This window comes from Pseudorca crassidens, chromosome 5 (assembly GCF_039906515.1).
Source record: "Pseudorca crassidens isolate mPseCra1 chromosome 5, mPseCra1.hap1, whole genome shotgun sequence".
In the NCBI taxonomy this organism is placed as follows: domain Eukaryota; kingdom Metazoa; phylum Chordata; class Mammalia; order Artiodactyla; family Delphinidae; genus Pseudorca; species Pseudorca crassidens.
In genome coordinates this window covers 42,686,346-42,705,271 of record NC_090300.1, presented here as the reverse complement: position 1 = coordinate 42,705,271, position 18,926 = coordinate 42,686,346, and the positions used below count along the sequence as shown (strand labels likewise).

General features: G+C 40.8%; 2 protein-coding genes across 2 annotated transcripts in view; one reads left to right on the top strand and one right to left on the bottom strand.

Annotated features, from left to right (window-relative positions):
• Positions 1-18,926, top strand: part of VEPH1 (ventricular zone expressed PH domain containing 1) — a 214,867-nt gene that overhangs the window by 37,114 nt on the left and 158,827 nt on the right. The window contains exon 4 of the mRNA XM_067737220.1: positions 2,694-2,868. Coding sequence (XP_067593321.1) covers positions 2,694-2,868 — 175 coding nt within the window. The remainder of the gene's footprint in view (positions 1-2,693; positions 2,869-18,926) is intronic.
• On the bottom strand, positions 12,900-18,440 carry PTX3 (pentraxin 3). The gene is made up of 3 exons (XM_067737219.1): positions 18,189-18,440; positions 17,337-17,741; positions 12,900-14,127 (listed from the first exon to the last, which is right to left on the bottom strand). Exons 1-3 carry the CDS (start codon positions 18,316-18,318, stop codon positions 13,514-13,516), a joined length of 1,149 nt encoding a protein of 382 aa, XP_067593320.1. The 5' UTR covers positions 18,319-18,440; the 3' UTR covers positions 12,900-13,513.

The following is an 18,926-nucleotide window of genomic DNA, read 5'->3' as shown; positions in this document are numbered from 1 at the left end:
TGATCTGCTCTTGTGCCCATGAGTGAACATTCTGGTTAGTAATCTGGCTCCTGATTTCCTAATGGTGTGAAAGGGTCTGACCTGAAAACACTGTCACTGTGAGAGAGTAAATTGGCTTACCTGATCATGCACCAGCCTTTTGGAAATCCCTCGGTGTGAGTTTCCCTCAGTGGATGCAAACAGTTCTGTAAGGCCTGGCCAAGTACACAGGCAGACTTCTAATGCTGAAGGGTGGGGAGCAGCCAGCCTCCCAGGGATGCCTGACAGCTCATCACTCCAATAGTGGCCCAGTCTAATCAGGCACAGTTAAATTACCAGGAGGGGAGACACTCTAGATAAAGCCTGATCTGAGAGAAGTCTGGCTGCAGGCCCTGGTTCTGATAGTTAGATTGTGTTAGGAACTCTAAGAAGGATAAGACAGAGACTTACTGAGTGGAACTGATACATAAACACATGATTCGTCACCAAGGAATAGGGTCAGAGCTTTCATCATGGCTGACTTCATGGTGAGACATCAACTTAGGTTGTTGAATACCTATTTTCTCTGCTCAGGAGTCAGACTGATCCTTGAATCTGAAAAATGGGTGGAACTACAGGAATGGATTATGGATTTATCAGGTCTATTTTTGTTTCTAGGGACTGGGAAGAAAAAAAGTTTAAGCATAAGAGACTTAACTGGCTCACTTAGAAAAATTTAGGGATAGAACTGGCCTCAGGCACAGCCTAATACATGGGGCTCAAATGATGCCACCATGTTTCTCTTAACTTGTCTCAGATAGATCCATGTTGCCTTGAATCTCATACAGATTCTCTCCTACTGAGGTCACAAAATGACAGCTACTCTTTTTTTTTACTGTATTGTTTATTTGTGGCAAACTGTTTTTTTCGTTTGTTTGTTGGTTTGTTTCTTGCGGTACGCGGGCCTCTCACTGTTGTGGCCTCTCCCGTTGCGGAGCACAGGCTCCGGACGCGCAGGCTCAGCGGCCATGGCTCACGGGCCCAGCCGCTCCACGGCATGTGGGATCCTCCCGGACCGGGGCGCGAACCCGCGTCCCCTGCATCGGCAGGCGGACTCCCAACCACTGCGCCACCAGGGAAGCCCTGACAGCTACTCTTGATCTTCCATTCTCAGCATTTTGAATACAACAGAAGAGAGAGAGTCTCTTTCACAGAGCCCTTGAATGGCTCCTGCATTATAATTGGGTAACTTGCCCATCCCTGAACTTATCATTTGGAAATGTGATTCTCTGGTTGGTCAGCGTCTGAGTCATTTGACGGCCCGTGAAGCTAAGGGTGTAAATGCCTTCATTAGAAGTACCTGGGAGGTGGCCGTGGAAGTCCTATTTGCTAAGGAGTGTGTAACAACTCACCTGCCCAATCAACTAGCCCTGAAAATGGATGGCACTGGAGGCCATTGCTGGCAGTTGGTGACCCAAGCAAGAAGGTGGGAGCGAGCAGGCCCTTTCCCAACCCCATCACCTGCCCTTCCTTCTTCCCACCACATTGTGTTCCCAATCATAACTACCACTATAGATTTGTATTTTCTTCATTAGTTATTCAACTTGACAAATGTTTATTGAACACCTGCCATAAACCTAGAATTGTGGGAGGTATTAGAGGGGATAATCTATGGGTAGAAAGATAGACGCATTTTTCACATGAACGGTCAGAGAAAAACAACCACTTTTTATTTCTAATGTAGTAATGTAAAGTTGAACAAATTGTGCACTGTGCAACTTTTGCTTTATAGTTAGCCTAAGGGGTGGGGTTGATGGTTAGAATGGTTAATGGTAGGGAAGACATATCATTCATTTGTAAGAAAACAATTTGTATTTTCCAAATAGTATTCCCTAATTAGGTAATTGAATGCTGATGGCACTATTGTGTATGTAAGGATATTGATGTTCAGTCACAAAGTACATCAAAAAGGGAATTATTTCAGGATCCAGAATTCCTTTAGTTTTTAGCCTTACGTTCATTCATCTTTTTCCTTCCGAATCTCAGTCGAAACTTTAGTTTTTAACATATAGTCGGGAAGCAACTGATTCAACATTCCGTAGGTTTTTTTTCTCAAGTATAAATCTAAGTTATTCCTCTCATCAGTGACTCCTGATCACCCTAAAGATCAATTCCAAACTCCTTAGCATGGTGCCAGACCTTTCATAATCAAGCCTGTTTACCTCTCCAGTCCCCTCTCTCATCTCCTACCCCAGCTTTCCCATGTGTACCCCACATCATCCATACTGAACTATTTACAGTTCCTCAGATGCACAAGTTCTCTCACCTCTCTGCTTTCACACACGCTTTTCCTTTTGTCCACTCCTTTCCTAGCTATCTCCCAGCCATTTCCTCTTCATCCACCAGGTCTCAGGGAAGACATCACCTCCTCCAGGAAGTCTTCCTTGACACCCCCTTCAGACTGGATTAAGCGCTCCTTTTTTGCTCCCTTATCCCCCTGCACATTCCTTATCATGGCCCTCATTAGCCTATGCTATTAAGCGCCAGTTTGCCTCGAAGTCTCCCTAACAAGAACAAGAGTTTCCAGAGTTCCCAAATACAAGGAAAATAAAGCGGGCCCTGTGTTTTCACAGCTGCACTCTGAGAGCTTAGCTCAATAAATATTTTTCGGATGAATGAATAAATGAATAAAGAATGAACCACTTATTATTTGTTGATTTCTTATATTTCCTCAGAATTACAACCGGCCCCCTGTGATGGCATTAGCCATCCCTATTGCAGTGAAATTCCTCCACAGAGGCAACAAGGAACTGTGCAGGAATATGTCCAACTACCTGTCCCTGGCTGCAATTACCAAGGCAGACCTCCTGGCCGATCACACAGAGGTTATAGTAAAGAGCATACTCCAAGGTATGGTGCAACGGCTGAGCTTGGGGACGTGTTTTAACAATCATTTTAAAGTATTTTCATGAAGCAGTTATGGTTTGTGGAAAGTAAGACTTTGAGTATTGAGAGGTACGTTAGATTCTCTGCTTTGCCACTAGGTGGCTGGGGAACATGGATAAGGTTACTTGAGCTGGCTGAGTCGGGGTCTCTTCACCAGGCAGATGAATTCTTTGGACTCATTAGATGAGTCGCACGCTTCCTCTCAACTCTTCGTGTCTCATTTGGAGAACTGTGTTTTCCGTGCTTCTGGTAATCTTGTCCAACTACCAACTGTGCAGAACCTGTCTGTACTAAGTGGAATGTGTCCCACTGCTGTCGGTGGCAGATGGAAAAGCTCTTCATCCTTTGTTTTCCAAAAGCACAAAATGCTAGATAAAATACACCAGAGAATGTGTAAAGACCTCTTAAATGTGAACACGATTTGGGACTGATTTATAATTGTGTTAAATACTACCATAGAGTATCAAATGAGGACATCCCTGTTAATGTTTTCATATTTGTATGAAAGAGATCAAGTTAGTGCAGTCAGAATATTCTCTTTTCTTGTATTGTTTTCCTTTGGTTTTAGATCTATCAGAAACCTTTTTTTGTTTGTTTGTTTTTGGTTTGGGATCAAAGAGCAATATATGGTATTATTTGATAGGTACCCAAATATCCCCAGCCATATAATGTCTGAGGTCCATGAGTATCTTGGCCCACATTTGACTGCCACAGGCCCACATACTCAAATGGAGCATCCGCCTTCTGGAAAGTGCTCCCAGACCAAGTATTTCTGAAAGGCCCCAGTATTCTCTTCTTGCCACAGCATAGTGTGGTGATGCCCATCTCTGCCACTCTGAGCCCAGCAAACTCTGTGGACTGCTACCATGGAGGCCCCAGGAATGGACTTGCCCCACACTGTCCTGCCTGGGATGGCAGCCTCTGTCCCTTTGTGCTGTTACCTCTGAAGTTTCAGAAGCCACCAGTCCTCAGTCCACTGTGGTAGGATGGGGAAGAGAACCTGTCTTTCCCCTTTGTGTTAGGCTTTGGTAGACAGCCAGAGCAAGGTTGCTTGGCTCCCAGTGTCAAAGTATGGTACTGAGTTCGCAGTAGAATATGTTGTTCCATTTGATCTAAAACTCTCTCTTTCTTCCCTGGGCTCAACTATCCACCCAAGAGTCAGGCTAGTAACAAATTAGTCCACCAGTTCTCAAAATTTCTACAGCCCACCAAGGACCAAGATTTTGTTCACCATACCAGACATTCCCAAGAAGAGCTCTTAGTACCTGCCCCCAACCCTGGACATCTGACCAGCCACCCCAGTGGTCTGCCAGATGCCCAGTTTGTCTGAACCCCAACCATGACAGTGGGGTTTGGCTACAGGACTGAACTGCTAATTCCTCTTTATGCATGATCTAAATTTGTTAAAAGTCCAGGAAAACAATTATGCTTTTTTCACCACCTTGACTACATATTTGGTACACATTTTATAGAAATTACAAACACACACGCCACACATTTTAAATCCATGATAGTTAGACTTGCAAGTAACTGATTTATGAGGGAAAAAAATGGAATTGTCTCTTTGCACCTGCCAAGAACTTAACTCATGTATTTGTTTTGTTTTGTTTTTTTGAAATGCACTTTCAATGACAAAGAAATCTTTTGAAACACAAAATACACTTTCTGAATTAACGGCTAGTATTTAAAATAAACAAATGATTTCGTTTATTTGATCTGGCACTATGAAAATCATCATAAAATAAATGAAAATTTAACCTATAAAAGGTTGGGACTAAATATTTCAGGGTCAGATTTTTAGGACTGATGTGTGTGTAAAACTCTGCAATCACTCACATAAGCCTATCAAACTCTGATTTGCAAAATGGAAGGGATCTTTGTGTCTCTGAGTAGTAAGTTTCCTGCTCTGCAAATCTTTGTCATATATCCCCTGCAAAACAGCCTTAGGAGGCATCATTGGGATTTCTTTTTTCTTTACATGTAGTTTTCTCCCCTTTCGATTTTCCTCCTTGATTTATATTATCCTAATCCTTATTCTCCCATTTTTCTACTTCTGCAGAAAATGCTAAAGTGTTAGAGTTATTTGATTTGATCTGCTTTTATTAGACTAGAATTGTAAAATTGTAGAATCTTAGGTTGATTCAGCTCAGTTACCCGGGCAGTGCTTGAATCCCCACAAAATTGTCATCCATTCAGTGATAACAATAATAATTATAATAACAGTAATAACTACAATGGCTAGAATTTATTTCATGCTCTCTTTATGCCAAATGCTGTACTAAGCATTTTATACTGGTTAAATCATTTAATCCCCACAAGAATTCCATAACAGAAGTCCTATTATTATCCCATTTTACCAATTAGTTATAGCTTAAGTAACAGAAACCCAGGTATAAATAGCTTGATGATGATGATGAAGAAGAGGAAGAGAAGGAGAAGAAGGAGGAGGAACTCCTTACTGGCACACATGACTGAAAAATGCATGAATGTATCAGACTTCCCATATGGATTGATTCAGGACTCAAATGTGGTCCCAAAAAGTCATTACTCGGTTCTGCTTCCTGTGGATTGGTTTCACTTTCATGTTTCATATAATGGGCCTCTCTCATCATGAGATCTCACATGAGCTCACATCATCATGAATACCAGTTAAGAAAAAGAAACTCCATATCCAGTCTTACTGTCCCTGTTTGACCACATGCCCATTTCTGAACCAATCCATCATTGCTGCTGGGAGATACAGTACTTCAACTGGCCGGACTAGGGTCATGAGCCACCCTCAGAGCAGGAGCTGATAGTAAACTCAGCAGAACCATATGGATGAGGAGTAGATAACCTGAAAATCCAGGACTGTAGCCAACAGTGTTGTAAATTAATACTGGGTACCAAAAAGTAGCCTTATGTAAATATTTACTTTTATCCCTTCATACTTATTAAGAGATTCAGTTCATTTCTTTGGCATGCCAAGATCTCACTGATAATGATCCTCCATTTCAATATATCTCCAGTTCTTCCAAGGTTCTTGTCATCTGTAAATTTTATGAACAGAATCACTCTATCTTCATTTTAAAACGGTAATGAAAAGGTAGACCCAATGGGGCCAGGCAAGCCTTGTGGTGTACCAGTGGCAACTAACCCCTTACCCTTGGTTGGTGTTATTCCATTGATCATATTTTTTCAATTGTGTTATATACATGTCTATCCCTAATTCCAAACCAAATGCGTCCTTTAAGCTTAAATAAATCATGAGAGAATGTCAAATGGGGTTAAATATTTATCCCTGAAGGCTAGTTCCAAGCCAGTGTTTTACTACTTCCCATTATTAATGGTTGTATATGAGTAATACTATTTACTTTTACAGTAAATGTAAATATGAATTCATTTATTCAAATTGCTTAGACTCCATTTGTCTGTTTTGTGTTCTTTGAATTCTCCCAGTGAGAAGGAAATTCTGAAAGTCCTTCTTTTTGGAGAAAGGATTAAAGGCACGAGCAGAATGTTGTCTTGATTTGTATTAATACTTGAACGCTAAGGAGATAGAGAACCTGAATGTCCCTATATCTAATAAGACAATTCTGTCAGTATTTTTAAATCAACCCACCAAAAAAAAAAAAAAAAAAGCCTGTCACATTTAGTATTATATGCAAATCAGAACAAATATGCAAGGAGTAATTACAGTCTTATCTAAACTTTTTCATATAATTAAAAAAGAAGATGGGGAGGGTGGGAGGGAGATGCAAGAGGGATGAGATATGGGGGTATATATATGTATAACTGTATATATGCTATATATATGTATATATGCTATATATATGTGTATATATATATAACTGTATATATGCTATATATATGTATATATATGTATAACTGATTCACCTTGTTATAAAGCAGAAACTAACACATCATTGTAAAGCAGTTATACTCCAATAAAGATGAAAAAACAAAGCATTATGGGAATGTATGGGCACAGATTTTTGTATAACAATATTAATGAAACTACAAAACAGAACCTAAAATACTGCTTTAATGAGTACGTGCACAGTATCTTGCAGGTGAATCACAGTACAGTTTCCCTTTTATTCTGCTTGCTTGGTAGTTTACACATGTTATTATATATGCCTGCCTGCACTTAGCTGTGTTGACAATAAATTAATGTGGTAATTTAAAAAAAAAAGTACATTCTCCAGCTAATTCTATAAGGCTGGTATAGCCATGATATCAATACCAAAGGACAATATAAGAAAGGAGAATATAGACCCATCTTAATTATAAACAGAGATGCACAAATCACAAAAATTTTAGCAAAGTGATTCTAGCAATGCATAAAGAATATAATAGTTAACATTCGTTGAGTTCTTGCTCTGTACCAGGTACTAGTCTTTTAACTCATATAATTCTCCTAATAACTTATGAGGGAGGAACTAGTGTTATCCTCTTTTTATAAAAGTTATCCCAGGAATTCAAGGATGACAATATTCAAGATGTAATTCTCCACGGTAAAAGACTAAAAGGGAAAAAAGTCATTTGATCAGTAAAAGCATCTCATAAAATTCTGTATCCATTCATGAAAAAAAATAAAGAATGCAATCTAGGAATTTTGGAGAACTTCCTGAAACATTAAGAGGATATAATATATATATATGTATATAACTAAGATATATATATATATCCTTTCCTTTTGTAAAATTCAAAGTCTGTTCATGATTAAAAACAAAAAAAAACCTCTCAGCAAACTAGCAATAGAGGGAACATCCTTAATCTAATAAAGGATATCTGCAAAAACCTACATCTAAAATCATACTTAATGAGGAAATGTTGAATGCTTTCCCATTGAATTAAAAAGATAAGACAAGGATGTCCCTTGGGTAATTAATTTGTTTTCTACTTAAATCATATCAGGGCAATTTAATATTTTGTAACATCAGAACCTTTTCAGAGTGGGAGATATGTTTTTCAGTGTCCTGAATAATTCTTCAAACTTGTTCTTTGCTATGTGAAAATACTTTGTTAAACCTGTCCAGTACTGGAATATAAAAGCACAACCAATGCTTAGTGCAGCATGAGTTAGCATATCTTTCACCTAGGAAGTTGACAATATTATTGGTGATCCCTAAAATGAGGGTATCACCAACTGTAAGGGATTATTTGAGAGCCTATAGGGAAATCCTTTCCAAATTTTTATTTGGAACTCTGATGCAATGCACACCACTACTATCAAAACTAAAAACAGTGACGTCCTTTCATCTGCATTTCTGAATCAGTGATCATAATAAGGAAATATTCCTCTCTGTCAATATGCCTTTTACACGGTCCTCTGGCACAAATCACAAGATGACCTCAAATGATTTGAAACTTAAGTAGAAAGTCTTTGGAAAGAAATGTAATCTTGTCTCAGCAAGAGTCCAGATTCCTTTCTGACTTCCTGGCAATGGCCTAGAAAAGACTGTCTAGTTAATTATGATAAATTCACCTCATTTCTTTCTCAATGTGAGACAAAGTTCAAACCACTGATTGGTGAGCTGTCTCAGAGAAATCGAGATAGGAAATTAACCCCCCGTTTATTGTGGCAGTGATAATATGTACCAAATAGTGTGGATGTGAGGCTTAAATAGATAAAGCAGCTATACTTTGCACAGTGCCGGGCCCACAGTTCATCAGCGGTTACCATGATTCTTCTTTTTATCACCATCATCATAATCATCATCATCGTTATTGTCGTCACTGAGTGTCTGCTTTATACCAAGCCCATATTAAAATATTAAAGGCAGAATCACATCCATTTGTATAGTTTCGTAATTTCTGGGGAGATACTTAGCCATTAAAAATTCATGATACAGTTATTCTTCAAGGAAAAGGTTTTAAGTTCACCATATTACAGGCTGTTGAGAAAGAATTTACTAATCAAATATTCTAGAAAACAGGCTACCAAAGTAGTCTCATTAAGAATATTCAACCTGAATATTAATAGATATAGGGAAATATTAAATATAATGTTATAGAAGTCAATACAAATGTGCAACAAGAAATAGAGACACATCTTAAATCAGAAAAGAATCTCTTCTGAATCGTTAACCAAGTCTTGGATCTGATGCACGCCAGAGTTTGCACCTTCCTGACTTCACCAGCAGATGTTGCTGTGAAGTAGAATAAGGCCTGCACAGTTATAAGCATCCATGGGCCGAACTCTGAGAATAACTTACTCACAATGGAAGGGAATCTTTATATTTATTTGTTTGTATTTTTGTTTGCTTATTTTTTATTTAATCCACTGGGAACAAGTTGAAAAACATTTTTATGATAACTATTTCATTTCAAAAATTATTTTAGGGTTTATAAAGCATTTTTAGATACATTATCTCTTGTTGTATCATTTTCATAATGCCCCTTCAGCAAGGTAGGTAAGTCCTGTTATCCCCAGTTTTTTGGCTAATTTGAGATTCATAAAGATTAGTTAGCAGGCCTGACATTTTATAGTTAGTGGGTAATGGTGCTAGGATTTGAATGTTGTGTTTTTGACCCCAAGCCCAGCAAGCTTTCTTCTATACTCCAGATTTATAAAACCAAATGCAAGGGTCAGCAATCTGAGTTTTCAAGTTCACTGAATCCAGGAATATATAAGTGAACACATACAATTACTTTGACCAAGATTTTTAACTTTTTGAGTGCCCTCCCTTCCTTCCTTCCTTCCTTCCTTCCTTCCTTCCTTCCTTCCTTCCTTCCTTCCTTCCTTCCTCCCTTCCTCCCTCCCTCCCTCCCTCCCTCCCTCCCTTCCTCCCTCCCTCCCTCCCTCCCTCCCTTCCTTCCTTCCTTCCTTTTCTGTCTTTTTATTTTTGGCTGTGGTGGGTCGTTATTGCTGCACGTGCGCTTTCTCTAGTTACATCAAGTGGGGGCTACTCTTCGTTGTGGTGCGCAGGCTTCTCATTGCAGTGGCTTCTCTTGTTGCGGAGCACGGGCTCTAGGCGCGGGCTTCAGTAGTTGTGGCACCCGGGCTTCAGAAGTTGTGGCGCACGGGCTTAGTTGCTCCGCGGCATATGGGATCTTCCCAGACCAGGGCTCAAACCCATGTCCCCTGCATTGACAGGTGGATTCTTAACCTCTGAACCACCAGGGAAGTCTTTGAGTGCTATTTCTTAGTGGCTAAAATACAGTTCTGGAAACTTTTGGCCTTAGTAAGCTTCTCAAAGAAGAGCTTTCTAATATAAAATTTAAGAAGAGATGAAATAAAAATCAATTATAGTTTCTTCTTTGTTTTCAAATCTGTTTATTAAAGTGAAGTTAGTTGAGTAATTGCAAATACCTAGCTCTAATATTCTATAATATACACTTAATAGTCAACTGTTCTGGATTTTTTTAAAGGAATTAATACTTAATTAAAAGCCAACTCACATTGCAATAGACAAGGAAAATATATCAACTCTATCTTGTTCAGATACTCTCTCTGCAAAAAAGTTGCTCTACTTACATACATATGTAGGAACTAGAGTGACAAAGTGTCACAGTTTGCCTAGGACTGAAGGATTTCCTGGAACAGGGGACTATCAGTACTAAAGCTGGGTTGGTCCTAGGCAAACCAGGACAGTTTGTCACTCTAGCACACATACATAATATTTTATATTTTGTACATGTATTATATATTAGTTATACATGTAATTTTTCCTCTGAATAACTTGAGCCATCTTGCACAGTTCTTTTACTGTGCTATAATATGATGATGCTCTCAGTAACCATCCTGGTGAGTGAAACTCTTTGCCAATGTGCTAGACTAAGCCAGCACACTGATATTTCTCTTTAGATTATTTTATCACTATTTTACACATTTCTTACTTCCTCCTTTTGCTGACACTGTGTATTCTAAAACTCATTAAATGCTATTAGTGTAAAGAAAAGAGTCAGATAGCCAGCTTCCTGAGACTGTAAAGTGTAGTTTGTACATATAGTCTGAGTATTTTGAGGGAATAAAGTGCTTGGTCTTTTTTATTAAAACGAAAAATTGCTCCACGGGATCAGGATTAGATTAAGTGGTCAACCAATAGTGGATTGAAGAAAAGATAAAGGTGTATTTTTCTTGTTGTTGTTGTGTAAAAGAAGTACAGGGACAGGCAGCCTAGGGCTGGCAAGACAGCTTCATAATATTAAAGGCCCAAGCTTATTCTATATTGTTATGCTAAATCTCTTGATCTAAGAGATGGTTGCTGAAATTCCAGCCGTGATTAACATATTCCCATCGGTCAGAAGGAGGAAGGGAAAGGGAATCACATTCGTTATTTCACCATCAGCCAGAACATAGTCATTTGGCCACATCTAGCTGCAATTGATGCTGGAAAATAGAGACTTTACTCCGAGTGGCCATACATACCATTAAAACCAGAATTCTGTTACTTAGGAAAAGAGGGAAAATCGATATCAGGGAACAATTAGAAGTCCCTAGAACACTTATCCAGATTTACTGCTGTAGCAGAGGTAATTTCTACTTTAGTAACTCAAGGGTTACTTTCTTTTTTTCAGTTTGTTTCTTCTCTGCCTTCAACATGTAATTCCTGTTAAAAATTAAAAGTTCCCTTACATTTAACTCTATCAGCATATGAATTTGCATATCTCTTGGCCAGCATCATCTTGGGTCTCTTGAACAGATGTAATTCATGCTGAAATGTGAAAAGGAATTGAAAGCATGCCTAACTCTCTGCTGAAGGTTCGGTCAAGTATTTCCTCCTTCAGCTCAGCATTCAGAGTCATAGACAGTGGCTAAACAGGGACTGTAACCTTGAATTATGTAATCTCCGAGTGTCTGAGACTGACCTGTGACCTCAAAACTGGGAAGGATTTTCTTTGAGACACTTCACTCTGGCTTTGTGGGTCTCATGAGTAGGGTGAAGCTGTATTGATACCATGAGTATATCTTCAAAGATTCCTAGATTTATAGAATTTCACTGGACACTAAGAGTTTTGTTTTGTTTTTTTTTTTATGATTTTTTTTTTTTTTTTTTTTGCGGTACGCAGGCCTCTCACTGTTGTGGCCTCTCCCGCTGCGGAGCACAGGCTCCGGACGCGCAGGCCCAGCGGCCATGGCTCACAGGCCCAGCCGCTCCGCGGCACGTGGGATCCCCCCAAACCGGGACACGAACCCGCGTCCCCTGCATTAGCAGGCGGACTCTCAACCACTGTGCCACCAGGGAAGCCCTGGACACTAAGAGTTTAACCCCCTCCTTTTACTGAGAAGTTCCAGAGGAGTTAAATAACTTGTCTAGACAAGACCAGGATAGTTAGTTACAAAATGTGGTTTGACAATTACTCCTGGCTCCCTTCTCCACACCTCATGAACAGGAGATGACATGTGGTTGTTCAGGTCCTACCTTTAGGTGGACACATCATCACTGTGGTTCTACCACATTTCCTACTGATGTTCACATGTGGCTTTGTGGTTCTTCTGTCAGCCCTTGCTTGCGTCGCCTCTACAGGAAGAGAACATTAGTGTGGTAGAGAGTTATCTCCCCATCTACAGGTTGAAGGGACTTGACTGTTCTCTCCTTTATGCGTAAGAGAATGGGATGTGTACTAAGGGCAGAAGTCATTGTTTCTTTTCCAGATTTTTAGATCTCCCCAATAACAGTCCTAAACCATCTCTTGCAGGTATCATGTGAATCTGAGGAACTCTGAATATAATTCATATTTTTTCCCCTGTATACATGGGACAGAAAGTTGTATATGCTCATAGCATCATCAAATTGGAAGGAATCATTATTTCTTCAATTCCTTGATTTCTCAGTTGAGGAAACTAAAACCCAGAGAGATGAATTGACTTAGCCAAGATCATATTTCTTGCCTATGATTTATAGGAAGCCAATGCTTAAAACAACTCTATAGTTTGTTTCTAACGATAGTAACTATTACTATTTACATAACAGATTAGTATCTGAAAACTAATTGCCTGCTTTAGATTAAAAAAAAGTGTGGATTTGCTCCCAAACATTTTAAATTTATAATTAGATGACATGGACTCATTTTTATAAAATATTTTATTTACAGAAGAGATTTACAAAAATAGTCTCAATAAAATTAATACAAAACCATTTTACAATATAACTTATATAACTATCTCCTCAAAAAATGACATTTGATTATAACACACACTACATTTGTATTTGTTAAGTCACATGGTAGTATAAATATGTTCTATCATCATTTTTTCATAATAAGGTATGTACCAAATACAATGAACAGTGGACAACAAATGTTATTTTATTATTCTTCCAATGTAAAATTCATCTCTGGCCAAAACAAAATTAGCCAAAGAAAAGTAAAACAATTGTCCTTCTGTTCAACCATACAGTCTTTTTTCATTATTTGAGAGTTTATCTGACAAAGACACAGCATTAATCTGAAAGCACATGGCATAAAGTCTAGTAACAATATCCCCAAAAGCCTTCTCCAATGTCTCCCCTTCGACTATTTATTCAGTATTTTGCCAAGATAAATAAAGATTGATCTCAACTCTCTCCTTCATTAGTCTCAAGTGTTCTTAGTAATGCATTCAGGTTTTTAGACCTTCCCAAGTGGCATATGCTTAAAATGTGAGTTTCTTTCTTTGGCTTTAAGTAGAGTTTCACCACACTTAAGAAACGTACTGTGCTCCTCCGTGGGGCTGAATCTCCGTGACTGCCCACCCAACCACATTGCCCCGGATGTGACAGGACTCTGCTCCTCCGGTCTTTCTTATGTCTTCATTGCTGAGAACATGATCCCAGATGTTGAAGCCCGTGAGTCTGCCAGAAAAGGCTAATGTCTCATCAAAGCCACCACCCACACAACAGCCGTTCTTTTCTTGGCCAACCTGCAGGATTCCTCCTTCGGGAACAACGTGACCCGTGGCCATGTCTACAGTGGCGGCCACCAGGTCACCATTTACCCACAAGGCCACGTGCCCTTTCTCTGAATTCCAGGTGCTGCACAGATGGGTCCACGTTCCCAGGGAAATCACAGTATCGGTGACCAGTCTGTTTTCCTCTCCACCCACCACAAGCACGATGGACTGATAGCTGAGGTACAGCTGGATCTCATACGGATTCCTCTTTGTGCCATAGGAAAACAGGACAGTTTTGTTTAACACATCTGTGGCTTTGACCCAAATGCAGGCACTGAAAGCCTCAAGTTTCATTGGTGTTGCTGGATGCACACTTGCAAAAATCTTCTTGGAACGCATGGGGAATAAAATCGCTGTTTCACAACCTAGAGTAGCAAGGGAGTAAGAATATGAAAGAAAATACAAATTCATTCCGAAATGATTCTGGCAGTTAGGCATTTTAGGATGGGCCTTTTAATGACTACGGTTAAAAACTATATGCAGCAATATGTTATGACTTGAGGGGCCCAAGTATAAAATCTCTATAAAGGAAAGAAAACAGGAATAAGGAAAATCAACTGTCTCATTCAGAAGCATGTAAATGGAAAAGAAGGCACACAGAGAAATGGTAAAATTGGGTTTGAACTTGGGCACTCTGGCAGCAGGAGCCACACCCTTAACCAGCACACTGCATTGCCTCTTAGTGGTAGAAGAAGCCCTGGATTTGGCTAAAAGAGCTGGAATTCAGTTTGTTTTACTACTAGTAAGCTGTGTTGCTTTCGATGAGCCCCACAGTCTCTCCAGGCTTTATAGTTATCTGTCAAAGGCTCTTCCATTCTCCTTGTAATATTCTGCAAGTCCGTAAAGAACAAGCATGTAGCAGTCGAGAAGAGCTCTGTGGACCAAAGATATGCTTAAAAATTCTTACTCTGTCCACATGCTTATAAATGCTATGTAAGCCGTAACAGAAAACCTTTAAGGAAGAGTGAATTCTTCCGAGGGGTCGGATAGAGTATATATTTCTGCTAATACGCACTTAGAAGGAGACTTCCAAACTTGGGGGTTGGGAGCTTAGTAAATTCCCACCTCTGTCCATCTCCAGGTCACATGGCCAAGTCAGGGAGCTGCAGCTGCTGAAGTGAAGACCTTTTAGGTGTCTCTAGGAAATAATGTGCTAAAGCCTTTAACAAGTGAGCTCTGCCTTGTGCTAACCTCATATATGCATAAAAGACCATATAAAGAAAGAATTTTAAAAAATCTAAAGTAGGGCTAGGTATTCAGTTTATAACAACCTAAAGAAGATTTACCATAAGATACCTTTAAAAAGCAAACTCTCAGAGCTTTTAAAGACTAACTGGTGAATAGAACTTACAGGAACCAAATATCCACGCAAAGTGTGGTAAACTAAGCTAACTGCCTACAAGTGGCTGAAGGCTAGGCTCCATCCTGAAAAAATTAAGCAGATGGACCTTATCCTTTAGAAATAGTCAGAGAAGATAATGAGGTTCAGAAAATCCTAGAAAAATAACTATACTAAAGCACAAAATTGGTCCTGTCATACTTTGGTATTAACTTTTTCACTGAATAATTTGAATTTCTGAAGATTTTTTTAAATTAATTTTTAATGAGGTGTTGATTCTTTTTTCAGATGAAATTGGTAGGTACATGCTTTTCTAGCTATGTTATTTAAATCAATCAAAGATCATGGAACAAAAGATCACCATATGCATGGGCATTTGACATACTCTCTGTAATGTTTCAGTAGTGTTCAGAGAGGGTGCCAACTACAATCTCATGAACTGATTTCCTGTTTAAATAAGCCCAGGCAGTTAGGATTGCATTCCAAAGCCTTTCTTGATTGCTTCTCAGAGACCCAGCTTCCCCTGTTGGCTGCACTGGTTATGTGAGTTCATGGAGTAGAACTGCATGTTGACAAGTTTTTTTGTGGCTTCTTTTGGGGGCCAGTGATTGAGGCTCTTGATATGTCTTTAAAATGTCAGAAACTCTCTCATGAAATGGCTTTTAACTAATAGGTTTTTCTGATTATATTATCAAAGACCAAACAGAATTAAAACCAGGTTCTTAAGAGGCTGACAACAGAATGATTAGGAATCCCTTAGGAGCCAAGCTGGCAGGAAACCAAGAGAGAAGAAATCAAAGCATGTGGGTAAAAGTATTAGTAGAGGATGTATTATAATAAGAAATTAACATTTTTGAATTCAGAAATACATCCCTCTTCTGCTCTAACTAGTATGCAGAGGTGGAAGTGAAACAGCATAATTCTTCAGTTTTCCTGGTATGTGATATGTACAATGATTTATACATGGTTTGCAAAAGACAAGAAATTTCATCCATTAAAACAGCTAAAGAATTATAATTTGTCACTTACATTGAGGATCTATTGTATATTTGATTTTATGATTTTTCCCCCCTCTGAAGCCCTACTTAATATTTTAAAAAATATGTTCTGTACTGATAGTCCTCAGTTATTTAGGAAAGACTCGTATTCTGGTATGGTTTCTGCAATTTTAAATGCAACATGCTCTCACACATGCATGATTCTTCTCCTACCCCATCCAATAAGAGTTGCTTTATTGGACATAAAGAAAGGATGGTGCTTTTTGTAATTGTTTTCTGTTCATAAGATGCTCAGGAAAAGTGTAAGTCATATTTTCTTACATAGGACACAGATTTTCTAATGTAACCCACAATTGTTACATCACCATTTCTTAGAAATTTTGACTTACAAAGGAGTGTTACTTGGCTCCAAATCTACTCTTTATTTCCTTGAACTGTCTTTCGAATGTATTATTTTGAGCTCACATGTGTTTGAAAATTCACTTAGTATTACATGGGACTTCGACAGGTTGCATCTGGTTTGAACTGCCTCTCTCCTGTTTCACCCTGATCCTCCTCATCCTTGGGGTGCCACCTGGATACCAGTTGGCTCCTACATCTTACTGTCTCTCTTTGGATCCCTCAGCCTCTGGTTTATTCCAAACCTCACACCCTGGACCTCACTCTGGCGCTCATTTCACAGACCCGAGGGCTGGGGGGACCCCTTGGGAGATCAGATTCAGCCTCGAGTCTTTTGTTTGGAACAGGCAGGGAGGAGGGGCCAGCCCAGGGATTGGAAAACCTTCCTAAAAATTAGGCTGTGCCCTGAAATAGCGCGGGGAACCAGAGCTCCCCTAAAGAGAGAAGCCGGCTAAAATTAGACGAAGTGGAAATCCCTAACGGAGGGAAGCTGACACCGAGAGAGGTCACGGTTATAACCGGCCAATAGAGCTCCTGTAACGCCTGGTCGGATCGGGTGTCAGTGTGGGGCCCCTTGACGTCTATTTCAAGACTGTGATGATTACGTGCACATCTATCCTCTGGATTCCTCGGGACTGGAGACTACTTTTGAAAGCAATTTTCCCGCCTTGTATGGTGTGTCTGAGCTCTGTGACCATGCATGGAGAAACAGAAGGGTGTGTGTGTGTGTTTCTTCTCACTAAAGCCTCCTGTAGAGGGTTGGCTGACTCGGCTTCCCACAACTCGCGCTCCGAGAACGAAGCCGCGTGGGGGTCCCCGCCCGGTCCAGCGTCCTCACCTGCTGGCAGCCAGCGTCCTGCCGCCCAGCCCTGCACAGCGCGGAGGTCGGCCTGCGTCTGCCGCAGCTCCTCGAGCACTGCGCCAAGGGCCCGCCCCGCCTCCTCCTGCGGCTGCAGCGCCCCGGCTTCCTCCAGGCGCGCCAGCCTGCGGCTCGCGTCGCGGCTCGCCTGCAGCAGCTCATCCAGCGCCCGGGCCAGCCTGGCCTCGGCGGGGGCCACCGGCGTGCACAGCCTCGCCAGGCTGCCCGCCAGCCGGCCCAGCTCGGCCCGCAGCTTCTGCAGCTCACCCCGGAGGACGTCGTCGGTGGCCTGCAGCAGCATGCCCTCCCGCATCTGCGAGTTCTCCAGCATGATGAAAAGCTTGTCCCACTCGGAGTTCTCCCGACTGCAGTCGCACGGCGTAGCTAGAGAACGGGACACACGCGTTACCGACCCGCCCAGGCCCTCCTCGGGTGTGCCTTGTAAAATGCCGACCTCCCTCGGTGGTCCCAAGTACTCATCCCCAGTACCCCCCCCCCTTTCCTTTCAGGATACCTGCAAAAAACCAGCATGTAAATATCTCGAGTATGACAGAAACCATGCGAGTTTATATGAAGTTGAACTCTATGAAATTGCCGTTCATGGAGCTCAAAACGAGAATATAGGCGATTTCATACAGTTCGACCCATTATGTATCTCTGACAGAAGTAACTTTTTGAAAACGCTCCCTTCCCTAACGTGCTTTTCTCTTTTGTAAAACAAACTAATTTTTTTGCTTATTTCATTGGCTACAAAATATATGTATAATACTTAGACCCAAAGAGGCGGATATGTAATTAGGGTTAGCAGAGAAACAGTTAAAATGAACTTACGGTCCTCAGTGGGATGGAGTCCATTGTCTATTTCATTGTCCAGATTCACATACATGAGCTCATATTCATCCGAGTTCTCGGCCGACACTGCAGACCAGAGAGCACAAAACAGAATCACAGGGAAATGCATTGCTGAAGAGACAAAGTTCTTCCCACAGACGTCGGGAGGGGACGAGACAAGAGGCTCTCAAGTGAGTGGAGAAGCAGCGGAGGAGAGTGAGAGGCAGGAGCTGAGAGCCCTTAATAAATGCTGGGGAAGGTCTGAATGGGGATGAATGAGTAATGCCAGTGGCACTGCGTTCACGGGAGTTCCCCTGAATTGGGGGGGGAGGGGTGGGTGGGAGGGCGAAGGAGACGTGGGGAGTTGCACAATAGTAAACCACAAAGGTTTGCACTGCAGTCAGATTAATTGGAAGAGGGTCAGAGGCGAAAGAGGTGGGGAGACTGGGCTAGGACTGTCTCCCCCTGGGGATTAGCTGTTGTAACTTGAATTGGTAGCACTGAAGGATGAGAGGGAGGGGAGGGGTATTAGGGGGAGAAATAATTCAGCAGGCATAGAGGTGTGAAAGCAAGAGCATCATTTCAGCATTTTGTGTGCACTCGCATTGTTTCACCACCGTTATGTATAGAAAACTTCTTTTCACTTTTCTTTGTACACAGTTTTACAGGTCTAAACTGAAAGTTACTCTGATTTCAAGATAAACCAACACAGTAAAAATTTGTATGGCTCTAGAAGCC